This window comes from Fukomys damarensis, unplaced genomic scaffold (genome assembly GCF_012274545.1).
Source record: "Fukomys damarensis isolate Sample0158 unplaced genomic scaffold, DMR_v1.0_HiC HiC_scaffold_5, whole genome shotgun sequence".
Lineage (NCBI taxonomy): Eukaryota > Metazoa > Chordata > Mammalia > Rodentia > Bathyergidae > Fukomys > Fukomys damarensis.
Window position 1 is genome coordinate 77,551,235 of NW_022900917.1, and position 22,047 is coordinate 77,573,281.

General features: G+C 43.6%; 1 protein-coding gene across 3 annotated transcripts in view; it reads left to right on the forward strand.

Annotated features, from left to right (window-relative positions):
- The first annotated feature begins 538 nt into the window (after positions 1 to 538).
- The window catches only part of Khdrbs3 (KH RNA binding domain containing, signal transduction associated 3), a 166,503-nt gene continuing 144,994 nt past the window's right edge, over positions 539 to 22,047 (forward strand). For all 3 annotated transcript variants that reach the window (XM_010629626.3, XM_033760860.1, XM_033760861.1), the window contains exon 1: positions 539 to 723. In XM_010629626.3, coding sequence (XP_010627928.1) covers positions 648 to 723 — 76 coding nt within the window. In that variant the 5' untranslated portion in view covers positions 539 to 647. The remainder of the gene's footprint in view (positions 724 to 22,047) is intronic.

A 22,047-nucleotide genomic window follows, 5' to 3' on the forward strand; every position in this document is an offset into this window, starting at 1 on the left:
GGCCGGACGTGCTGCGCTTGGGGGCCCGGAGGGAAGGAGGGAGGGAGATCGGACGAAGCTGCGAGGAAACCTGGGGGCGGAGGGCACCCAGGGGAAACTTGGCTGGGGGCGGCTAGAGCGGGGACCCGTGGGGCGGGTCCTGGTGGGCGCGACTGGGGATCCCGGTGCTGGGTTCGGCCGAGGACGTGGATAATGAGCTGCGGGAGAATGGAAGGACTTAAGGGGATCCGGTGCCAAAGAGGTGAAGGGAACAGGTGCTCGGGCTGTCAGTGAAGTTTGGGGCCTTGGAGGAGGCTTGGGTCAGACCCCGGGACCTGCGAGAGGAGGCTCTCGGCGCTCCCGGGGGAGAGCCCAGCTCCCGCTCCTCCTGGCTGGCCGCCGGTGCCCAGGCTGCGGTCCTGGGGCATCCGCCTTCCGGGGCGGTCGCTCACTCCGAGCCCTCAGAGAGGCCCTGGCAGGAGTCAGCGGGGAGGAGGCCGGCCAGAGAGCCCCTTTGGCTTCCTTCCTTCCTTTCCTCCCTCTTGGGGAAGCGCTGGGCGGGTGACGCTCATCGGTGGCTTCCTTGGGGTCCGGAACGCTAGAGAAGGAGTCTTGCAGCCGGGTGTGAACGGGACCGGGAAGTGCTGGAGCTCAAGATCCCGGGGTGTATGGGGCACGCCTACCCCGACCGAGCTCTGGTGGCTGCCGCCCTCAGCCTTCCTGGAGAGCCTGCTGGGATGGACGGTAAATGAAGCCTGCCTTCGCGGGGGGAGCAGTCCGCTGCTCCCGTTTCTGGCAAACGTGTTTCAGATAAAAGGGCTGGGGGACCACTGGTGTGCTTTTTTTTTTCCTCTAGGAAATGAAAAACATTATATGGTGAGATGTGTTAGGCATTTGCATGAATCCCTGTGCAGTGACAGCCTGTGGGTCCCTAGTTAGATCGGGTCTGCTGCCTAATGCTGGCCCTGGCTCTGTTATTGTTGGAAGTGAAAGATGAGGCAGACATATTCTATTTGTGTATAGATATCTCTATTTTAAAGCCACGACTTCTGGTTTTTGCCTATTGCAGCCAGTTCCTTGTAGCGGTGTGTGTGTGTTGTTGACCGGTGGTGGTGGTGGCTCTCACTGTCTTTAAGGTATTTAAGCATATTTGAATAGCTGAACAAAAACAGGTTTACAGAGCTCCCCCATTTTATTTTAATTGCACGCTTACTTTTCCTTAATAAAATGAGCTTGTGAAAAAGTAATGGGCAAGTGTTCCTAAATTAGAGAAAGAGAATTTAAGTTTTATTCACATGCCCTTCTCAACGGTTCTGTAGTTAGGTTTGTACTCTTTCCCCTTTGTGATTTACATATATCTTTTGTTGCCTACTGGGCTGTCATTTCTATGAAAGAAATTTCTTTTTACACCGTGTTGAGATCAGTGACAGAAATATTCTGGACTGTGGAGTCAAGTGCATTCTTCCTACAAAAGAAGCTGAATCAAAGTTATGTTGTACTCAATTAAGGGAATGGTTTAAGTAAAAGTGTAATGAGTTACTTTATTTTAGAATCCAGGATTATTTTCTGTGACATGTTGCTGTAGTATTGTTTTGCTAATACACTCATAATTCTTGATTTCTGTGTTTTTTACTCATATTAATGGCTTCTAGTTACTTGTGACAGATACTGGGGAGACATTGCCACATAGTGTCTTTTGGGTGATAAACTTGATGACTTTTCATAAAAAATGTAATGCTTATAAGAAGTACATTTCTCACCTGTGAAGATGCTGGCAAGATGCTCCCTGTTACTGTTAATTTAGATAGCTTCAACCTGCAATGTTTTCCCTTAAATCACAGACCGATATCCAGAATGTGGAGCTCTGCCATTTAAAATATTAATTATTCTCATGTAATCCACAACTACAAGTGCCTTTCTGAAACATATTGTCTGAAGTCAGATTTTGCATGGTTGTTAGGAAATTGAGTTTAAACCTGATTATTGGCTACATGAAAGCATTTATTTAGCTATATTTGTGATTGTTTAACTCTAAAAAAAGTATTGTTTCCGAGGTTTTCCTAAATCTCAGCACTGAAATCTGTATCCTGGTACTAAATCCATCGGCAGTGATTGGTCAGCAATATAAACCTTTTTGTTATGGCATGACATATACTAGATACATATTTATAGTTAATGTCTGCAAACAGTACCTTATGTTTGTATAGTATTTTAAAGTTTCCAGGATATGGTAACATTCATGCTATCTAGTTTTTTCTTCACTGTTTTGTCCCTGTTAAGAAGATATTGATGTCTTTTCACCGAGGGAGCTGAGTTCCCCATTTACAAGCTTATTAGACAACCCAGAATTAATTTGCAATCAGATCTTCTGTTTCTAAGGCCATTTTCTATTTGCACCCTCCCAAAAAGGTCACACAAAGTACTTCTTACATACTAATTTAAAACCTGCAGAAATCAATGTAATTAATATGATTTTTTTTTTTTTTTTTTTTTTTGGTTAACATTAATGCAATAGAACTAATGTGAGTCCTTTAGGGAAAATTATCCTTATTTTTCACAAAAAGTTTCTCTCTATACTGATCTTCTTGCAGCATTCTAATGCTCAGTGAAAGAGGCATTTTTGAATTAAAGCCCTCTTGTGAGCAGTATTCTAGTTGAGTAATTACGCATTACAATAATCAGTTTATAAATGAGATAGTCATTTCTTGAAAATTCAGTATTCATAAACATTGATTAACTTCCCAACTGACTTTTGCTTTCTTCTAATCTTTACATGAGATCTCGAGCCGGGTAGGCCTGGAGATGTACTCTGACCTAGTACAGTTTGCCTTTACACAGTTTCCTGACTGTTTCATGGGGGGCATTAGTTACTGATTTTACCTTTTTTTCCCCAGTGTAATTGGTTCTTCTCCCTGTACCTCCAAATTCTGAATTTGTTTCTCAGACACAAATAAGGATGATATTTACTTGATGTTAAAATGAAATCAAAGAAAATAGGCTCTCGGCTTTGGTTTCTGCACTCCCCACTCCTCTTCTCTGGGCTCCCCCACAAGTGCCTATTGGGTGTGTTGACATTGTGTTTCTTGCCGATGGGATTAATTGGAGATGAGAGTAGTGCTGCATGTTTTGATATTTTCTGGAAGGGGATGTGCTGACTCTTATTAAAAAACATATTCAGAAATGTCTTACGCACTGTAATTTAATCCCACAGTCCGGTATTGGTTTGGATGGTTTTCAGTTCAAGCCATGTAACCATTAAATAAGATTACATAACACTGTATTTTTAATTATCTGATATAATGTATGGATTGGCGGCTGATTCCCTGCCAAGTTATATTTAGCTGTTAGTTATAGGAGCAGAGGACTCAGGATTAAGGTAGTCTGTTTGTGTCCAAATTGATAAAGCTCTTTATTGATATTTCAAAGTAAACATTTTTCATGTTACATCATTTTCTCCAATATCAGGAATTTTAGCATTACTTAGAAAATATGTGGGGAATACATACGTATACAGGGAGGATCACTGCTTTACCTGATGTGCATTTTTTTGGTAAAGTATGAATGAAACCCAGTGGTTTGGCATTTCATGTGGGTTGATCCCTTTGGAAAAATCGTTTTGATTTGTCTGAGCATTGTTAGGCCTGTAAAATGAGAGGGCAGGAACGGGAATTGCGCAATTACGTGCGAGTGTGGTGCCTTCTTCCGATAGCGTGTGGTTCTCTGGTTCGCCCAGAGGAGGATGTGGCTGTTTAGTTTTTCATTGTGGGTTTTTGTTTGTTTGTGTTTTGGTTTTGGTTTGGTTTTGAAAGGAACTGGATGTGATGGTTCAGTTTTAGGTAAATGTGCATGTATCGTTTTATGGTCACAAGTGAGTAGTGATTGTGAATTCTAGTGTTTTGGCACCTGGACATTAATGAGGTGCTTGTTGGGACCCTAATAGCAGGCTTCTGTGCCAAGTCCTGAGATAGAAGAGGCAAAGACAGTTTGGTCTCCTGAGACAGCCCCGCCCTCCTCAGTGGTTGAGGGTGAGTGTCAAGTTTATAGATGCTCTCCTTCCTCAGCAACGGCTCCTTAGTCCTCAGCAGTCCTTCTGAAATACTCAGTGGCCAGATGGTGTTAGACTTAACTCCCGCAGTTTGTTCATTGTGACCTTAATACTGGTAATAGACCAGGGATGGGCAGATTGTTGGGCCAGTCTTTCAGTTAGAAACCCAGACTCTGACCCTTCAAATGACTTGACCAAGGTAATGTCAGCGTACTTTGTTGTTCTTTTGTCATGCCTTCCTCACCCATAAGTCTGCAGTTAAGTTCCCATCAGCCTGTGTTGATACAGTTAGTTAATGACAGAAGGAGAATGGAAACTCTAGCCTCAGTAAGTGTAGTTTGTTCCTTTCTCTCCTGATATGTTGGATTGAAAGATAAATGATGTAGCATCCATTTAATACCTCACCCGTCATATCTGCTGTTCCTTCTGACCACTTTTCTCTCTCCTCAGTGGATTCGAGTTCTTGTTTTCTGGTCTCTTGGCACCCATTGGTTTCCTCTCCCATGGAGTAGGGGGATCCTCACCACACCCTGTTTGGATCCCTTTGTCTTCACCAGAGAGTGGGCGCTTGACCAAGAGGCAGAGCCTGGTCCTCCTTCTCTGTCTATAGTACCTAGCATCATTCTCCAGGCATAGCCCTCGCTAACTCCAATCTTCCTCTGGCCATTGTGTTCTAAGTATCTTAGGGGTAGAAGAGTTAGAAAGTGTATATGGGATTGAGCAGTTGGTGAGGCGCTAACCACCTAAGAGCACCTGAATTGGGGTGGGGATGGAGTCCCTCACAGCTCTGCTCCTATCAGTCCAGGAATGTCCTAAGTGAAATGCAGGTGAAAGCAAGCAGAGGAGCACACTGTGCTCTTTCTGTGTGGTAGAACAGCAGGGGTCCTGCTCTAGGGAATAATGAGTAGTGTCAGCTCTGTTTTGCCTCAGATGTTTATTTACTTTTATTTTTCGTGAGGAACTTGTTAAGCCAGTGTGCCCTAATGCAGCTAGCTCTTCGTTCTTAAACCCCAGTAAGATTTTACTCCCCAGAAGTTTAGAAGCCCTTGTCACATGCCTTCTTACACGAAGGAGCTAATCTGTAGTTTCAGATGCTAAACAGAAACCCAGAGCCGGACTCACCACAGGAAAGACAAATTGCAAATTGAATTGCAATAGCAGGTTTGGTATTGGAAGACCCCTTTGCCTGTTGTCATTCTTTTCGCCTGCTTGAAGACAGAATGGCTTATGTATTTACGGAAACAGTAAAAGTGGGGTGTCCCTTAGCGCAGGAGATGGTGATCATAATAAAGCTGCTGCACTGAGGGCCCCTTCTGTGGCGAGTGCTTTCTGTGCATTGTCTTTGATCCACGACAGATCATGCAAGGTAGGTGGTTTTGTCCCCTGCTGGCTTCTTTTGTTTGTTTTTTCAGTTAGGGACACTAAAGCTCAGAAATATGAAGTAAGTTGCTCAGCCACGTTGCCAATTTTGTGAGTACTCAGGCTAAAATTTTCAGTCAAGCCTACCTGTTTTGATAGAATACTTTAAGGAAAGAGACAAAAGGATGTCTCTCAACATTGGTCCTTGTTTTTCAATAAAATTTTTTTTTCATAGTAGGAACCTGTCAGGAATTGCCATTGGTGGTGATAAATTTTTAAAAGAGGTTTCTGAAAATGTGTTTTACCAAAAAGGCGAGCCCACTTTTTCCCTAAGCTCTTCAGTAACATTTTTCAGCCTTCAGCAAGTGTGCGAGGTAAGGATTTTAATTATGTATATATTTCAGTGGTTGAAGAGAAAATAGGAACACGTTCTGCACAGAAAGTCAGGGAAAAATCTTACTAAGGATCTCTTTATCTCAAGGAACCTCTTTGAGGCACAGAGTTCTTGTATCTTAATACTTTATCACAGAAACAATGGGTTGAGAGCATATCAGAGATTTATTGTCAATTCATGGTATATTTAGAAATTTGCCATCCCCTAAAAATAGGCTCAAATAAAAAAAAACGAGAAAGTGTGAAACTATAGGAGTACATTTTCACAATGATGTTGTCTCTCTGGCAGGGAGGGGGTATGCTTAATATATTTGCCTCGTAATTGCTAATAATACTGGTTACCGTTTACCAAAATGATGTTGTCTCTGGCAGGGAGGGGGTATGCTTAATATATTTGCCTCGTAATTGCTAATAATACTGGTTACCGTTTACCAAGAGCCTTTTCTGATTTCCATACTTCCTTTTAAATATTTCACTTACTTCCACTCACACTCTTAAAAGAAGAAATTATTTTACCTCGTTTTACAAAGGAGCCTACTGAGGCGAGGAAAGACAAATAATTGTCCCAAGGTAAAGCAGCCAGTGCGGGGTGGGCAGCCTGCAGAGCCTCGTCTGCCCCACTTCAGAGCCCTGTGCAGCGCATGAGGCCAGAGTGTCCACTGAGTGGTTTTGCGCGTTGTCCTTTGTGGGGATCTGGAGCAGGCAGCTCCTCAGGTGAGCTGCGGGTGCTGGGCAGGTGGCCGTGTGAGCAGGACAGCCTGTGGACCGTGCAGAGAGAGGATGGATGGCGCCTGGCAGATGACAGGGGCCTCTCCAAGGAGTGCCAGCCAGCAGAGCCTCAGCTCTAAAGAGCCTTGCTCTAAAGCCGTGTGATTATGGGAGGTGACAACTGTACCGTTTAATTCCTCAGAGCCTCAGTTTCCCCTTCTATAAAATTGAGAGCTCGTGTCCTCCATGTTGGGTTGTTGTTTCAGACATAAATACGGCGTCTGACACATAATAGGTCCCTAGTACACGTCACCTGATATTTTTAAAAAATAGCCCAAGACACAGATGTGATTATTCGCATTGCTTTCCAGACATAAACATATATGCAAAATAATTTAATGCATAAATCATCCAGTTCATTTCTTGGGTGTTTTATATTAGAATAATTTTAGTTTTCCATTACTGAAAATGTTGAAGGTGAAACTCATTCGTTAGGAAATCTTTTTTTTTTTGGTACTGGGGATTGAACTAGGGACCTTGCACTTGTGAGGCAGGCGGCAGCACCACTGAGCTAAATCCCCAGCCCAGGAAATCTTTTTTTCGTTAATATTGAAATTAGCAGCAGCTTGGATTAATTTTTATTATGCTATTCCCCATATTACAGCACCTGAAGCTTAAATTAACAACGTTTTGCAAATAGTTTTATGGCTGCAAAACTTAGAAGATGTCTGGATTCTCAGCGCCTCCACAAGTACAAAATGTCTTACTCTGAATTGATGAGATGTGAAGTTTCATAAATTTTCACCAATCAGCCTCTACTGCTATTTTAAGATGTTCACGCATGTTATTGATGTTCTTCTTTGGTGTCATAAAGGGCACAAATATGGGAGGACAACCTTTTTTGTTTTTGGTTTTGTATTTTTTTTTTATTTTTTATTTTTTGGTACCGGGGATTGAACTCGGGTACTTGGCCACCGAACCCGCTGAGCTGAATCCCCGGCCCGAGGACAACCTTTTTAATCACTCTTTTTGTTACAGATCTTTCACTGAGGGTCACTGTTGATTCCACCGTCCATTGTGAAATGATAATGCCGAGAAGAAGGGGCATTTTTCACTCTTGCGGGGTTTCTCCTCTTAGGTACCTATTTACACCGCGTGTGCTCTGCTTTTGTCCCGCTAGATGGCGCTGCACACAGCTAGGATCCCCTTTGCATCTGCATCATTGTCTACTCAGCTGAATTTAGTCCTGATCAAAAAGCCTGAATTTATGTTTGGTATTATACACTGTTAAGAATTTTTCATATTTTTTAAAACCACTGCTTGTTTTTGTTTTGTAGCTAGCATTTCCTGTGTCTCTAAGGTGTGCTGGGCACTGTTGCAGGGCTTCTTGCCACAAGTTTCTTGGTTCAGTCCTGGTGTTGGCCATGGACATTAGTTTTGTGTTTTCAGATGAAGAATTGTTAGAAGGTCACATAACTTGTGCAGCATCGTGTGGCTGATTACTCATAGGGATACCTCTGGATGAAGAAGAAAGTATTTTCAAAGCACTGAAGGCTTTTTTTCAAAGATGTTAGAGTTTGACTTATGGATGCTGGCTGTAGTAGTGGGTGTTTTGGAGGGGAAAATTACAGTCCTCACAGTTAATTGGCATTGGGGCGCATATGTCAAAGTCTTCGTGTAAGGAAGCAAACAAGAGTAACAGAAGATTTGTGAGCTGCTCTGGACATTGCTGCTGCTCGTGCCTCCTGAGTTGGTAGTGGGCCCGGGCTTGTCAGCACTGGGCACAGACCTGGGGAGACCTGGACACATTGGTGTGCCCTGTAATCTCAGCACTCTGGGAGGCTGTGGTGGGAAGACTGCAAGCACTAGCTGGCCGGAGCAGTTTAGCGAGAACAAAGCCAAACAAGACAAAAAACTTGCAAGCATTTTGGATAAGGCCATGAATATGTTTTTAGTAACTTTTAGCAAGGCCAAATGTTGGATCAGGACTTTAAATTATTTATTTATTTATTCAACTAATATCTGTCGAACTACAAATTTGAGCTGTGAATATTGATCTCTGCTAAATTGAAATTTCTGTAATAGTTGAAGTTCTGGAGTAGTTTTTTTACCTCTCTGAGCTGCTGTTCCCTTTTCTGCACGTGGTACTGAGACCCACCTCACTGGTTGCCATTCAGGTGAAATGGCAGTGATATCTGTGAGACAGTTTCCCGGGTGCTTATGCTCCTCACATGCTTGCTGACATGTTTGGATTTCGTGGCCTAACTGCTGTTGGTTATCTATCCGTGCAGAGGATTATTGGTTGTTTGTTTTTTGTTTTGTTTGAAGGGCTGGCTTTTCTTACCATCGTCCCTCTCTGTCCCTTGCTTTCAGTTTTGGTGTGCTCAGAGAATGTACACAGATGCTAAATGCTTAGACAAATCCTGCTTACCTTTTTTTTTGCCTGTTGTGTGCGGGCCACAGTGAATTGAAAACAGTACTGAGATGACTGGTGACAGGCAGTAATTCGGAGCATAGTTTTGCATCAGATGGTCTTAGGCTCGTGTCTCCTTTGTGCCACTTCTGTGTGTTGCAGCCTGGCTGCCGCTATTAACCCCTCTCACCTTCAGATCCCTGTCTTGGAAATGGTGATTAAAAGCAAAATAAAAAATTACATCCCTTCCAGGGTCCTTGTGGGGTGTCTCGAGATCTGTGTGTGAAGAGTTGTTCAGTGACTTGCCTGGCCTGTAGCAGGTGCAGAATATCTAGCTGCTGTTGCTTTCATTGTCCCTGTCTTTGTCACCATCATATTGTACCCAAAACTTCGTAATCCAGTAGGGAAGAAAACGTGCAGGCAGAAGTGGTAAGAGTGTGTTGAGTGACTTGGTAGAAGAGTGCAGAGATTTTAGGAGATCAGAATGACGCAGGCTCCTAGCAGAGGCAGGATGGCTGCCTTGTTCAAAGAGGTATTTGTTGAATGCAGGACCTAGTTCATGGCAGGGAAACACCGTGGCAACATTATATGCCCTTCCAGAATCCCCCGGGTTATGAACTCCTTTCTCTGTGTTTCTATAACGTCTTCATAGCCCTACCTTTTATGATGTATTTATAATTGCTTGTCGACCTCCCTTTGCCCCTCCCACTTTTAAGATCTTCATTTCTTCTTGCCATGAAAAAAATTTTTTTTTGGAAATGAACTACAGCTAGCAAATGAGGTAAAAGACTAGTGCTAAGAATGTGTATAACTCTCTGGAACCACCAGTGAACATTTTTCCACATTTGCCTCATTGTTCCTTCTGTGCCTGTGTTTATTTTCATAGCTTGATAAAGTATATGTGTTGTGTTTCTTTATTTCCTAAATACTAAAATACCTCAGTGTCTGTTTCCTAAAAGCAAAAGCCTCCTCTATAATTTCAGTACAGATAATCAAAATTAAGAAGGTTAGCAAGGACACAACACTGTTATCTATGGCTAGTTTTGCCAGTTTTTCCAATTTTGTCTTTTACAGGACACAGTTCAAGATTACATGTACATTTTGTTGTCTGTTTTCATGTTTTAATATGAGCAACCTTTTTGTTTTCCTATGCCTTACATATATGCATTTTTGAAGAAACCGCCCAGTTCTTCTTGTGTTGCCGTAGAACTAGACTCCTGCCCCGCACTGTTTGGCAGGAGAGCCCCGTGGAGATGTTGGGTCCCTCTCAGTACAGCGTCATCTGTCACGTGATTGGTGACAAGTTTGATCTCTCGGCCACTGGTACCATATATTTCCACCATGAAGTGACTGTTCTCCTTTGGTAATTAATTAGAACTTCTGTAGGGAGATACTTTGGAACTCTTAAATATTCTGTTCCTCATTAAATTGTCCCTCACAAATTTTAGCATCCATTCATGTTTCTCACCTGAATCATTACTGTTATTATGATGGTTACAAAGTAGTCACTTTCTATCTCATCATGGGTACTGGTTGACATTGTATTGAAAGGAGGACTAGCTGAGCATGGTGGCACACGCCTGTAATCCCAACACTCTGGAGGCTGAGGCAGGAGGATCTCTGTGAGTTCGAGGCCAGCCTGGGCTACATGGTGAGTTTCAGGTCAGTCTCAACTATGTAGTGAGACCTTGTCTCAAAAAACTGAAAAACAACAACAAAAAAACAAAAAAAGCAAGGGGGACATCTGTTCTCCCTCTCCCTTCCCTATCTGTCTTTTTCTTTTCCTCCTTTCTGCCCTCTCCTGATTATCTCATATTCTAAATTCATGGATTCTTCTTTAACCCAAGGGATTATAATCTTTTATCATCAGTTTACAAATTGGAGCTCAGATTGTCCACGCCTGAACATTGTAAGCCTGGGCTGTCCCACATCTGTGAGTACAGTTGGCCCTCGCTTTCCCCATGCTCTGCTTCTGTGGATTCAACTAATGTGGATCAAAAATACACAGAAAAAAGAATTGGGTCTTTTTTGAACATGTGTAGACACATTTTCTTATAATCTAAAAATATAGCATACCAACTAGTTATATAACACTACATTGTATTCGTTGTTCTAAGTAACAGTTGATTTGAAGAGTATGGGAGGATGTGCTTAGGCTGTATGTAAATGCTGCACCATTCATGTGAGGGACTTGAGCACCTGTGGACTGTGGCATTTTTGGAGTCTAGGAACCAGTCCTGCAGGGTTACCAGAGAGAGCTGTCATTTATGTATTCATTTCCTAACAAAATTTTTTTCCATGGTTCATCTTACTTGCCTTATAATTGGCTGCTTTTCCCCAGGTGCCCTGGTCTTCTGTGTGGGATGCTGTTGTAAAGCAGGGTCCTCCTGACTGCTGAGGTGTCTGTTGTTTTCCACAGGCCCTTTCCTCAGGCGTCCATCCATCTGGGGAGCAGATGTGTGCCTCTGGGTATATTCTAGGGACAGCCAGCTTTTTTCTGAAAGGCCAAAGAGTAAATGTTTTGTGGAGTTTTCAGTCTACTCAAAATCTGGTGGTGTAGTAGGAAAACAGCATGTATGTAAATGAATGTGTTTCTATTCAGATAAAACTTTAGATTATAAAAGTAAGCAGCATGCCAGAGTTGCCCATTGGCTGAGCCTGCCTGCGCCACCCTGCTGTAAGTGTAGAGACTAAGGACCAGACTTACGTATCAGATTAGTAAACTTCTACTCTGTCAGTCTAGCCCATTGCCATCCCACAGTAGGGGCATATCGAGATCTACTAGGATGAATGAATACATAATTGTGAGCTGTTTCTATTGCAGACCATTCGTTTCTCTTACACTGAGCTTTTGGACTTCAGTTTCTTGTGGCTTATCAATTTGTTGAGGTCATTATTTGCAAAATGAGAGTTTTTAAAAAGCATAATATGCACAATATACAGAGTAATTCTGAGAATAATTTCACAAACTCATATAACACATAGATTCATTTCTTTACGATTTATTTTTATGAAATTTATTGCTCTAATTTATTCAAAAGAGACATGTTTCCAACAGTAACAGGTGGCTTTTACCAGGGAGAGGTCCCATTCTTAGAGCAAAGTGTGTCTGAGCAAAGGCCACTGTTGGTGGTGCACACTGCCTGTCACTGAAGTGTGTTTGGCAATGAAAATGAAGCCACGCACCAGAGTGCACCATGGCGAGTATCACCAGCTCACATGACACACATTGAGCCATCTGCAGTGTCTGTGATGAACCTGAAATACATGAGGCTTTTAATTATTGTGTATGTTCTTTTTAATTGCCAAAATTCAAAGTCAGTTTTAAACTCACTGGTTAACAGATTTTGTTTGTCAGGAGGCCATCTTGTCGTTTAGTAGAAGCAGCAGGAAATTTCCTCTTCCTTTTCCACAATCCATGAAGAAGGCCTTGCCATCATTCTGTGTCACAGGAGGATTTGGGGTTCTGGTGGATGCTGAACAGGCTTCCTGCCTCCACTTGTGTTTTACCTTCTAGGTCTGGAGGTGCCTTATCACATTTTGATTTGTGTACTGTGTTACTGTATTTTGTTATTGTTTTAATATGAAAAGCACTAAGGACCTTATTCCTCGGTGTCCGTCTTTCTTTGTTTCTCTATTCTAGAGAGGCACATCGAGAATGGAATTTCCCTACTTTTTTTTTACATGTCCGTCCGTTAGTGCACCACCAGTGCACAACAGAGGATCACAATCCTCTACCCTACATTATTACAGCCTACAAGAAAGAAAGTTACATAATTTAGCAGTTGCTTGATTGTATTCTGGATTATGCTTCTGCAGTTTCCTTTTCTGAATCCTGGGTCAGAGTTTTTTTTCCTTTCTTTTTTGGTACTGGGAATCAAACTCAGGTCCTTGTGCTTGCCAAGTAGGCACTGCACCGCTGAGCTACCTCCCCAGCCCCTGGTAGGATTTTGCTCCTTAAGTGTGTGTTACCTTTGGTAATAAGCTCTACGTGCCCCAGTGTCTTCATTTGTAAGACAGTCATGGGAGATCTGTGTGAAGTGCTTGAGTTAAGGTCAGGTGCTCAAAAGTCAGTTGCCCATCTTCCGAGGCATGGCAGGGACTCCTCTTCTGCTTCTCTCCTTCATGGCAGCCAGCATAGAGCACAGGGCACAGAGCTGTTATTCCTCAGGCACTTGGAAACACTAATTTAGAAGAATGTGTATTAACCCCCAGCTCACCAGCTTTTCTGAGAGCACCTTCTTACTTCTGGTAAAGGGTTCCTTGCAGAAAGGAGTTTTGTAGGGGTGAAGAGTGAGTGGTAAGGCAAAAAAGGAACATAATCTACTGTTCACACTTAAGACTTTTAGACTCTTTCAGGAAATCACTGTTTAGGCTTTTAGTGGGTGAATCTGTAGGAGAAAGGAGGCAGGGTGCATGTTTGTCCACAGTTGCTCCCCACATGGAGGAGTGTTTAGTTCTCATTCAGTAAGAATCATGTGCTTAGGCTGGGCTAAGTGCTAGGACCCAGAGCTGGCCAATACTTTATCCCTGCTTAAAGAGCTTTCAGCGCAGTGGGGAAGAAGCCAAATTAAAAGACATTTATATTGTTGGATGGTAAGTGCTGTAATAAAGACAGGCACAGGGTATTGTGGTACTGCATAGTGGCCTCCATTATCCCAATTGGGGAGGCTAGGGACTCATGAATGCTCCTGCTGAGGGATAGGAGCAGTGGGCACTGCACCTGAGTGGCATCCCTGTGATGCCGGCTACTTAGCTTCTCAGAGCCTCTCTCCTCAGGGCATCTTCATCCTCCATGGGAGATGCAGTGAATGAGCTCCTGTTCTGAGCCCCTGTGCCCGGCCTCAGTGCTGGGGCCTCTCCCCTGGGCAGCCACCTTTGCACTGCCCCACCTGATGGCAGTAATTTCCTGGGAGTTGTTATACCCAATGTGAACCTGAGTCCCCTAAGGCAGGAAATCTGTTATTTCTGATTAACTCACTGGTGCTCAGCACTGAGTTCAGCCGGGGAGAGGGTGGGCATTCTCTTTGGCCAGTCAGTCTTAGTTTCTTCATTTTGGATAAGAGCAACGAACATGTTGTCTCAGGATGCTTTGCTGAAGGAAGATTGCAAAAGAATGGTTTTCTTTTATTTGCGCTTCCCACTACTGACTTTGAGGAGAGGAGGGCCATTTCTGAGCCAGGTGAAGCCAGATTTGTGCATTCTGTGACAAGAGGGTGGATGATAACTTTGGGTCTGGACTCAGACTCCTAGGAAACTTCCCCTGTGCCCCTTTAGAGCTTTTGGACCTGGGCACCCACCCTTTCTCTCCAAGCTTCAGTGTCTTAGAAAGCAGTCCTGATACTACCTACCTCTCAGATGTGTTGTGAGGAGCTAGTGGCATCTGTAACATTGTACATAACTATGCTCCAGGCTCCCCAGAGCTCGTGCTTTTACTCCTCACTAGACCTCCAGTGCCCAGAACTGTGTCTGGCTGTGTTTGCAGAGGGAGTGTTATGTGTGTGAGGATACCACCAAGCAGTCAGTTTTAAGTATAACGTGGAAGTAGGGAGAAACAGGGCAGGAGATCTAGGCGGGAATTAGACCAAGAAGGTGTTACAGATGGCACAGGAATGTGAGTATATTTTGAGATTCAGGAACACAGTTGAAGGATGTAACATGGGACAAAGGCATGGTCATCTCTGTGTGGTAGAAGGATCATTTGGTATGCCGAGCAATGAGACTGACGAGATTTCAAATTATGTGAGTTCAGAGTTATGTGTGTGGTCTTTCTGGATGTCTGCTGCACTAAGAAGGCACCGTCCTGTATTCAGAGCTCTGAGTGAAAATGAGACCAAGGGAGTATGTGAGATTGAAAGAGTATAGGAAAGGAAGAACATCTTGTACAAGCGACATTCAAAGGTTGCATAGAGGAAGAGACCCTCAAGCCTTTCCTTTCTCCTGAAGTAACTAACTTAATAAGGAGTAGGTGATTCTCAGTGTAAATTCTACTTAAAAGTGTTAATGGGCTGAGGCAGGAAGGTCACAGGCTTGAGTCCTTAAACTTCGTTACTGTCAGTGCTGCTGAAGCGATTGAATCCCTGTGTCCTCTTTAGCCTGATCTGATGAGAGTATGAAGGTGAGCCCCTTGGTACAGAGAGCTTACAGCTCACAGGCTCATCTGTTTGGAGGCTTCCTGACTCTAGAGTCTCCTTATCAGTGACCACAGGTCTTCCAAGTTGACTCTGAATTGGTTCACACTTTCCCAGTAGAGATTAAATTTCAGTGACATGCCCCATGGCTTCCAATCCTCACCAGCATATATATACTTCCTCTGGAGAGTTTTTGGTTAGTATGGGGATGTAAGCTGGCAGTGGTTGGGTCCAGATCCTGGCATCTTTGTGAATTCTGCTGCCTATCAAGGGCCCACACCATGTGTCAAACCGAGGGGCTTGGGGATGGATCTGCTCTGCAGAGACAGCATTCTAGATAGATGAGCGCTTTTTGTTATTAAAGAACCTCCCCCACAAACCTTCGATGTGTTAATTGGAGCTGTCTGCCCCTCCTTGGTCTACCAGATCATTTTGTTTAGCGCCCCGGGGCAGGAGCAAGCCCAGTTTTACCTGCTTTGTGCTGTCCTTCTCTTGGGGCACACCCTAGTTCATGTGTGTAGCCTTGAGTGAGGGGTTGGAACTGCACCCCATATGGACAGTGTGCTGGGCCTGTCTGATTGTGATTCCACAGGATAAAAGCAAGCCAGGAAGAGTCTCAGGAGAAAAGCCCAGAGACCCCCTTTCTAGGCTCTTGCCTACCTCCTCATGGAAGTTTCACTTTGGGGTGCCCTGGCCCAGCGTGGTGTCCAGGGCACTCCATTGGGATGGCCATAGTTCTCTGTGACTGGGGAGTTGTTACAGTTCTGAGTGGAAGGGATGAGCAAGCTTAATAGACTTGATCAAGTGACGTAAGTTTTTAGTTCCTTTGCCCACAGGCCTCAGGAAGAATTAGTGAAGTATTAGTTCAAAGTTGATAGTCTCGTGGTTTATTTTAATTGACTTTCAGGTTGTCCATTTCTACTTTAGTAACCTGTGAAAGACTCTTTTCCAGAACTCTTTTTCTATCTGTTTGAAATATGTCCATAATAACCTTTTCTAACTAAGTCAACTTGAATTCCTTACTTGGATAGAGAATTTTGGTCTCAGCTGACATCAACTCCACATAAAGGAAACATTATGTCTTCTGGTTAAACAAAATCATGACATTCAGAAGTGACTTCAGCCCACAAACTTTGCCTTAGAAACTTTACCCATTTTGTGTTGTTATAACAGAAAACCTGAGGCTGGGTAATTTAGGAAAGAAAGAGATTGATGATGTGTGGCTCAGGACTGCGGTGGCTGACGAGTTCAAACAGCATAGGGCCTGCATCCTGGTAAGGGCCCTGTGGCCATGTCACTGTGTGACAGGGAAGTGGAAAGGGGACCCACTGCATGTGGAAGGGCTGAGTGTTTGGGGTGACCTTGCTTTACAGCAGCTCATCCTTGTGAGAACTAATCTACTTGTGCGACACGACCCACTCTGGCGAAACAGCGTCAGTCCATTCAGGAGAGGGGAGCTCCCACGACAGCATTCCCTTTGCCAGGACCCCTCCTGAAGGTGCCACCACCTCAACACCACACACAGAGGTCCGTGCTTCCAGAGCTGGAACCTTCAGCCGAAAAACCATAACCAAGCTGTCGCAAAACCTAGCACGCAGTGTGCTTGAAGGAAGGGTGCACTGTCTTACTTAGTTTGTAATAATTAAGACTTCGCTTGAGTTGCTTGTTCCCCAGAACCTCAGATACTTGTATGCTATATATTTGAATTACTTTACTTAACACCATTCGTGTACAGTATTAATGAAACATATTATTTAACATCTTTTAAGTTCTTTATAACAAAGGCCTACATTGACTCACTGTTAAGATAACTACTTATTCACTTTAATTCAGTAAGAGAGTTGGTTTTCTTACGAGATTTCCTTTTAGCAAGAAGTGCATGTATACAGAAGAAACAAAAATGTTTCTTTTTTTTCAATTTTCAGATTCAGATGTTGAGACCCATTTAAAATGAAGCTGAAAGACTGGCAGCATGTATTAGTTTCCTGTGCCTCCTGTAATTATCACAAGTGCAGGAGATTTGTTGTCTTCCAATCCTGGATATCAGAAATCTGAGCAGTTCCTACTGGGCTAAAATTGAGGTGCAGACACTACAGCTGTCCTTCCTGAGGGATGAGCGGGAGGATCTCTTTCTTAAGTCCTGCAGTTTCTGGAGGCTGTGCACATTTGTGGGCTTGTGGCTCCCACCCTCTGTCTCTAGCACCAGGCTGAATTCTCCCACACTGATTTCTATGTTCACTCTGATCTTTCTCTTCTGCTTATAAGGTCCTCATGGATATATTTGGCTTGCCTGCATAATCCTGGATAATCTCTCCATCTTCAAGGTCAGCTAACTCTAACCTCAGTTCTGTCTGCAACTTTAACTCTCTTTTGCCATGTAGTTATAATTTTACATTTACCGATTCTGGAGATTAAGATACAGACATGTTTGAGGGGAGCCATTATTCTGCTGACTACAGATGGCTGGGGAGTGTGTCAGGAAACTGATGTTTAGCAAGTGCCTAGTGCATCTTCTGCCTGGTTTTAGGGATTTTCATGTACTGTGATATTATCTCAAATTATACATCAGGGTTCCTCGAGACATTAAATGACTTGTCACTGTCACATAATTACTACTAATAATGAGTTGTTATCTGTGCTAAGCATCAGGCATTGTGCCAGGAGATTTACTAACTATATTTTCCTCAGCCCCAAGTATAGCCCTCTGGGATGAATGACATAAGCTCCATTTTCCAGGTAAGAAGCCAGGCTGTGATGCACGCTGAGACTTGGTTAACTCATGACTCAGTGCTTTGGACTTCATCATTTGGAACCCATGTTTTTTCTGTTAATTTATAGTGGACTAAGTGTTAAAGGTTGTATGGAGTTGAGTTCTTCTGCCTCCGCTTTCCCAGTGAAGCCTTACGTAGATACTATGGAAAGTATCTGTCAGGGTATTTTCCAAATTCTACTCAAAGGAGAGGGAGAGATGCTACTGCAGGGGACTTTCAGATGAATAATGACACGGTCATTCTGACAGCTCTCTCTCCTTTGAGTAGATGGGGAAACTGAGTACCAGAAAGGCCAAATGGCTTTCTCAAGGTGGCCTAAAATAATGTTGGAGCCAGAACTTCACTTTGTTCATTTGGTTCCAAAGTTCTGTTGCTGTGGCTTCAAAAATTTGCCATGTTAAGTAAGTAAGACATAAGAAATATAAGAAGATGAAAGGGGAAATGGCATTTAAAGATGATAGTAGAAGAAATGTTGAAAGACAGTTGCTGTTTACCAGGTGAATTATACTAGCAGCTGGTAAAGTAGAAATTTAAGAGAGAAAGATTATTTTAGGCTGTGGTTGTAAGGAATGATTTATGAGGGAAGAGATACCGTTATCTAATTTCCATGTAATTGTTTTAGGACAATCCATAATCAGGCATAAAATACATAAAAATGTATTGAGCATCAGATCCCAGGATTTATTTTTATATATTTTTATATGTTATATTATTTAAATTTTGCAAATGTCTGTTACAGATAGATAGTAACACCCCCAGTGTACATTTAATGAAACCCAGTAATATGTGGCAGGGCAAGATTGAAACCAGGCTGTTTTGATTTTAAGTCCTGTGTGCTGTGAAAGATGCATCGTATTCACAGATTTTTTGCTTCACTCCTGCATACTCAATTATAACTTTAAATAATTCCATAAAATATGGGGAAAATATAGAGAAACTCAAAGTGACTGACATGGTTGGTATAAACAGAAAGAATGCCCAGGGAACTCAGGGTTCTGCATTTGGAAGTGGAGTTGAAATGTGCTTCACTCCTATTGGCCCCAGGGAGTTCAGGGACATAGCCACAGCTAGCACCTCACACCTATGCACAAAATGCCTGGCGTGGCTTTGCTGCTCTTCTTGTGCTTGTGTGCCCCCCCCCAACGTTTTAGACATCAATTCTCTTTCTTCCTCTCCTATCTGTTCCTCTTTGCCCTCTTCCAGTTAAAGAGCTCAACCCTGAGGTTTTCTCTATGACGTGTCACATTTACTAAGTACTCTTTGCACTTGAATGATGTCTGAGAGTGGCTGGCTTTATTTATTGCCTCTTCTGTCACACGAATCATGTGGCATCACGGTCAGAGCTCTCTGAAAATGCCATCTTTTCATGTGCTGATTATTATAGTTGCATTGTTGTACAGCGCCAAGCCCAAAGCCGTGGATTTGTGGCAGCTGAACACATTCGGCCCCATTAGTGCATTGGTTGCAGTTGGCAGCTGCCCAGGGCCCACCAGCTTGTCTTTGCCTTCAGATTGTGTTGCGGGGAAACCCTGTTACAGCCACCAAGGGGCAGAGAGGAGTGCATTTTCTGTACTCGAATCTTTGAAGCTGATCAGTCCTTGAAAGTGTAGGTAGTATGAAACATTTACAGTTGTGGTTTGTTAATGCTGTGCTCACCGCTGGCCACAGGATGGATGCACAGTGGTCCTTAGCATTGCTACTCTGCCAGGGCACATGCAGTAGAATTTGTATGCTGAGCGATGTGTGCTGTGCAGAGAACGTCCTTCGCTCCTCTTGCTTTCCCCTCACTCAGGTCAGTTTTGTCCCGAGTGTGCTGCTCTGCCATCTGATGTACAGGCTGACACTGTATCTCCTGTCTATCACTGTGTGCCCAGCACCTGTACCAGGGGCTGAGCTGGAATGGGTTTTCATGACAGATACTGGATGGGTGAAGGCTGAAATGATGGAGTCCCGGGGAACCAGCCTCCATGAGACAAGGAGGACTGCAGCGCACATGGTGCTTTTTACTGAACCTTGAAGGAGAGAAAGCAGTGGCCACAATCTGCAGATCGGATATTGAAGCCAGAAAAGCAAAGAGGAGAGATGCCAGAGTCGGTGGCGTGAGTGGGGGGCACAGGTTACAGCTGCTGTCACATCACACCCTCTGGGTTGCCTACCTGGAGATCGTGGGGACTCACGCCTGGTTACTTACTTTTTGTCAATCTATCTTCTGATCTAAATTCTGCTCATTGCAGGAAATTTACTTTTTTATTGTAAGGCTTCTTATGGTAGCTTCATCTTTTTGCAGGCCGAGTTAATTTCTATAATAACAGCTCTTCCTCAGTGATAGAATTGAGCACAAACACGACTAAGTAATGATGATGAAGATTAGGTGATGGTGGCAATGGCATTGGCAGAGCGCTCTGTGTTGCATTTACCACATTCACTTGTTACTTTAGTTGAGCCTCCTAACAGCACTGTGAGGTATGTGGAATTGATTGGCACCTCTAGTTTGTACATCATTTTTCATTTTGCTTAGGTCTTCAACGTACATACCGTAGAGCAGGGAGGTAGTTTCGGGTGGAGTGTCTGTTCAGTATAATGAGACTCAGGATTTGATTCTCAACAATGAAAAATTGTGTGTGTGTGTGTGTGTGTGTGTGTGTCACTGTGGTGTATGGTTTACAAAGATAGATCAGGTAAGGATCCTTCTGTTACTGCTTCATGCAGAACCTCAGCTCCTGAGTCCTTGGAGGTCTCTTTGTTACTGACTTGCTAGGCAGTGAAGCAGTCCTGGAACTGGGAATAAAAAGTGACATCTCTGTGAAACCAGGCTTGTGCCTCAGTTCTGCTTCCGACTTAGCTTCTGAGAGGAAGGGGTAATTGCAGTTCCTCCCAGGTGCATGGTGAGCAGGTTGACCCCATGGTCTGAGAAGCAAAGTTAGAAAGGAAGTGAGTGAAGAGTAAGTTTTGCAGCCTGAGCCTACCTCTCCGGCGCACTCTCCAGCTCCTCACCTTTCTCTCCAGGCACCATCCCTCCCCCAGGATCAAACCACACTGTGGTGTATGGTTTACAAAGATAGATCAGGTAAGGATCCTTCTGTTACTGCTTCATGCAGAACCTCAGCTCCTGAGTCCTTGGAGGTCTCTTTGTTACTGACTTGCTAGGCAGTGAAGCAGTCCTGGAACTGGGAATAAAAAGTGACATCTCTGTGAAACCAGGCTTGTGCCTCAGTTCTGCTTCCGACTTAGCTTCTGAGAGGAAGGGGTAATTGCAGTTCCTCCCAGGTGCATGGTGAGCAGGTTGACCCCATGGTCTGAGAAGCAAAGTTAGAAAGGAAGTGAGTGAAGAGTAAGTTTTGCAGCCTGAGCCTACCTCTCCGGCGCACTCTCCAGCTCCTCACCTTTCTCTCCAGGCACCATCCCTCCCCCAGGATCAAACCCAGGTGCATTCTACATGAAGCTACATTCCCAGCACTTTTTATTTTTTATTTTGAAATAGACTCTTGCTGAATTGCCCAGGCTGGCCTTTGATTGTGACCCCCCCCCACACCGGTGCTTCAACCTCCTGAGAAGTTTGGGATCACAGGCGTGTGCTGCCCCACTTGGCTTGGGAGCAGTCTTTATGGGGTATTATTTTCTTTTGCTCCTAGGCAGCTGAAACACTAGTGGCATGTAGAAAATGCTCAACAAGCATTTTGGACAAACACGTACTAAGCAGATGTAGCCTAGTGTCCCCCATAAGTCTTCCATTTGCCCTTGGCCCTTATCTGAGTTCCTGTTTGTGGGTCAGAGAGATTAGAGAAGTGTACACACACTTGGCTAGAAGCTAGAGCTTTGCAAGTAGCCAGGAAAGGTGTGATCTTCATTTTCCAACTGAAAAGACTAAGGACCCAGACCTTTAGAGTCCAGTCAGATTGCTTCCTCGATACTATTAGAAAGTAACATTATCTGTTATTGTAGGGCAGTGATGATGAACCTTTTAGAGTTTTCAGGGATATAGATAGCTTGCTGTGGCACATCATTGGTTTGCCACCGTTGTTATAGGGAATCTATGTGCATTTAGATATGTAGGTATTGTGTTTTGTCTTCCAGATCTTTTAAATATATTAACACAGTTTGTGTAACAGTAGTATTTACTTATGTAACAAAATCTTTTTCTTTATGTTGCATGTATCCATTAGAAATTGGCATGCTTCACTGTGACACAAATTTGTTTGCAGAAATACTGTTATCAAATCTGACCAAGCATGAATCATATTCAGCACA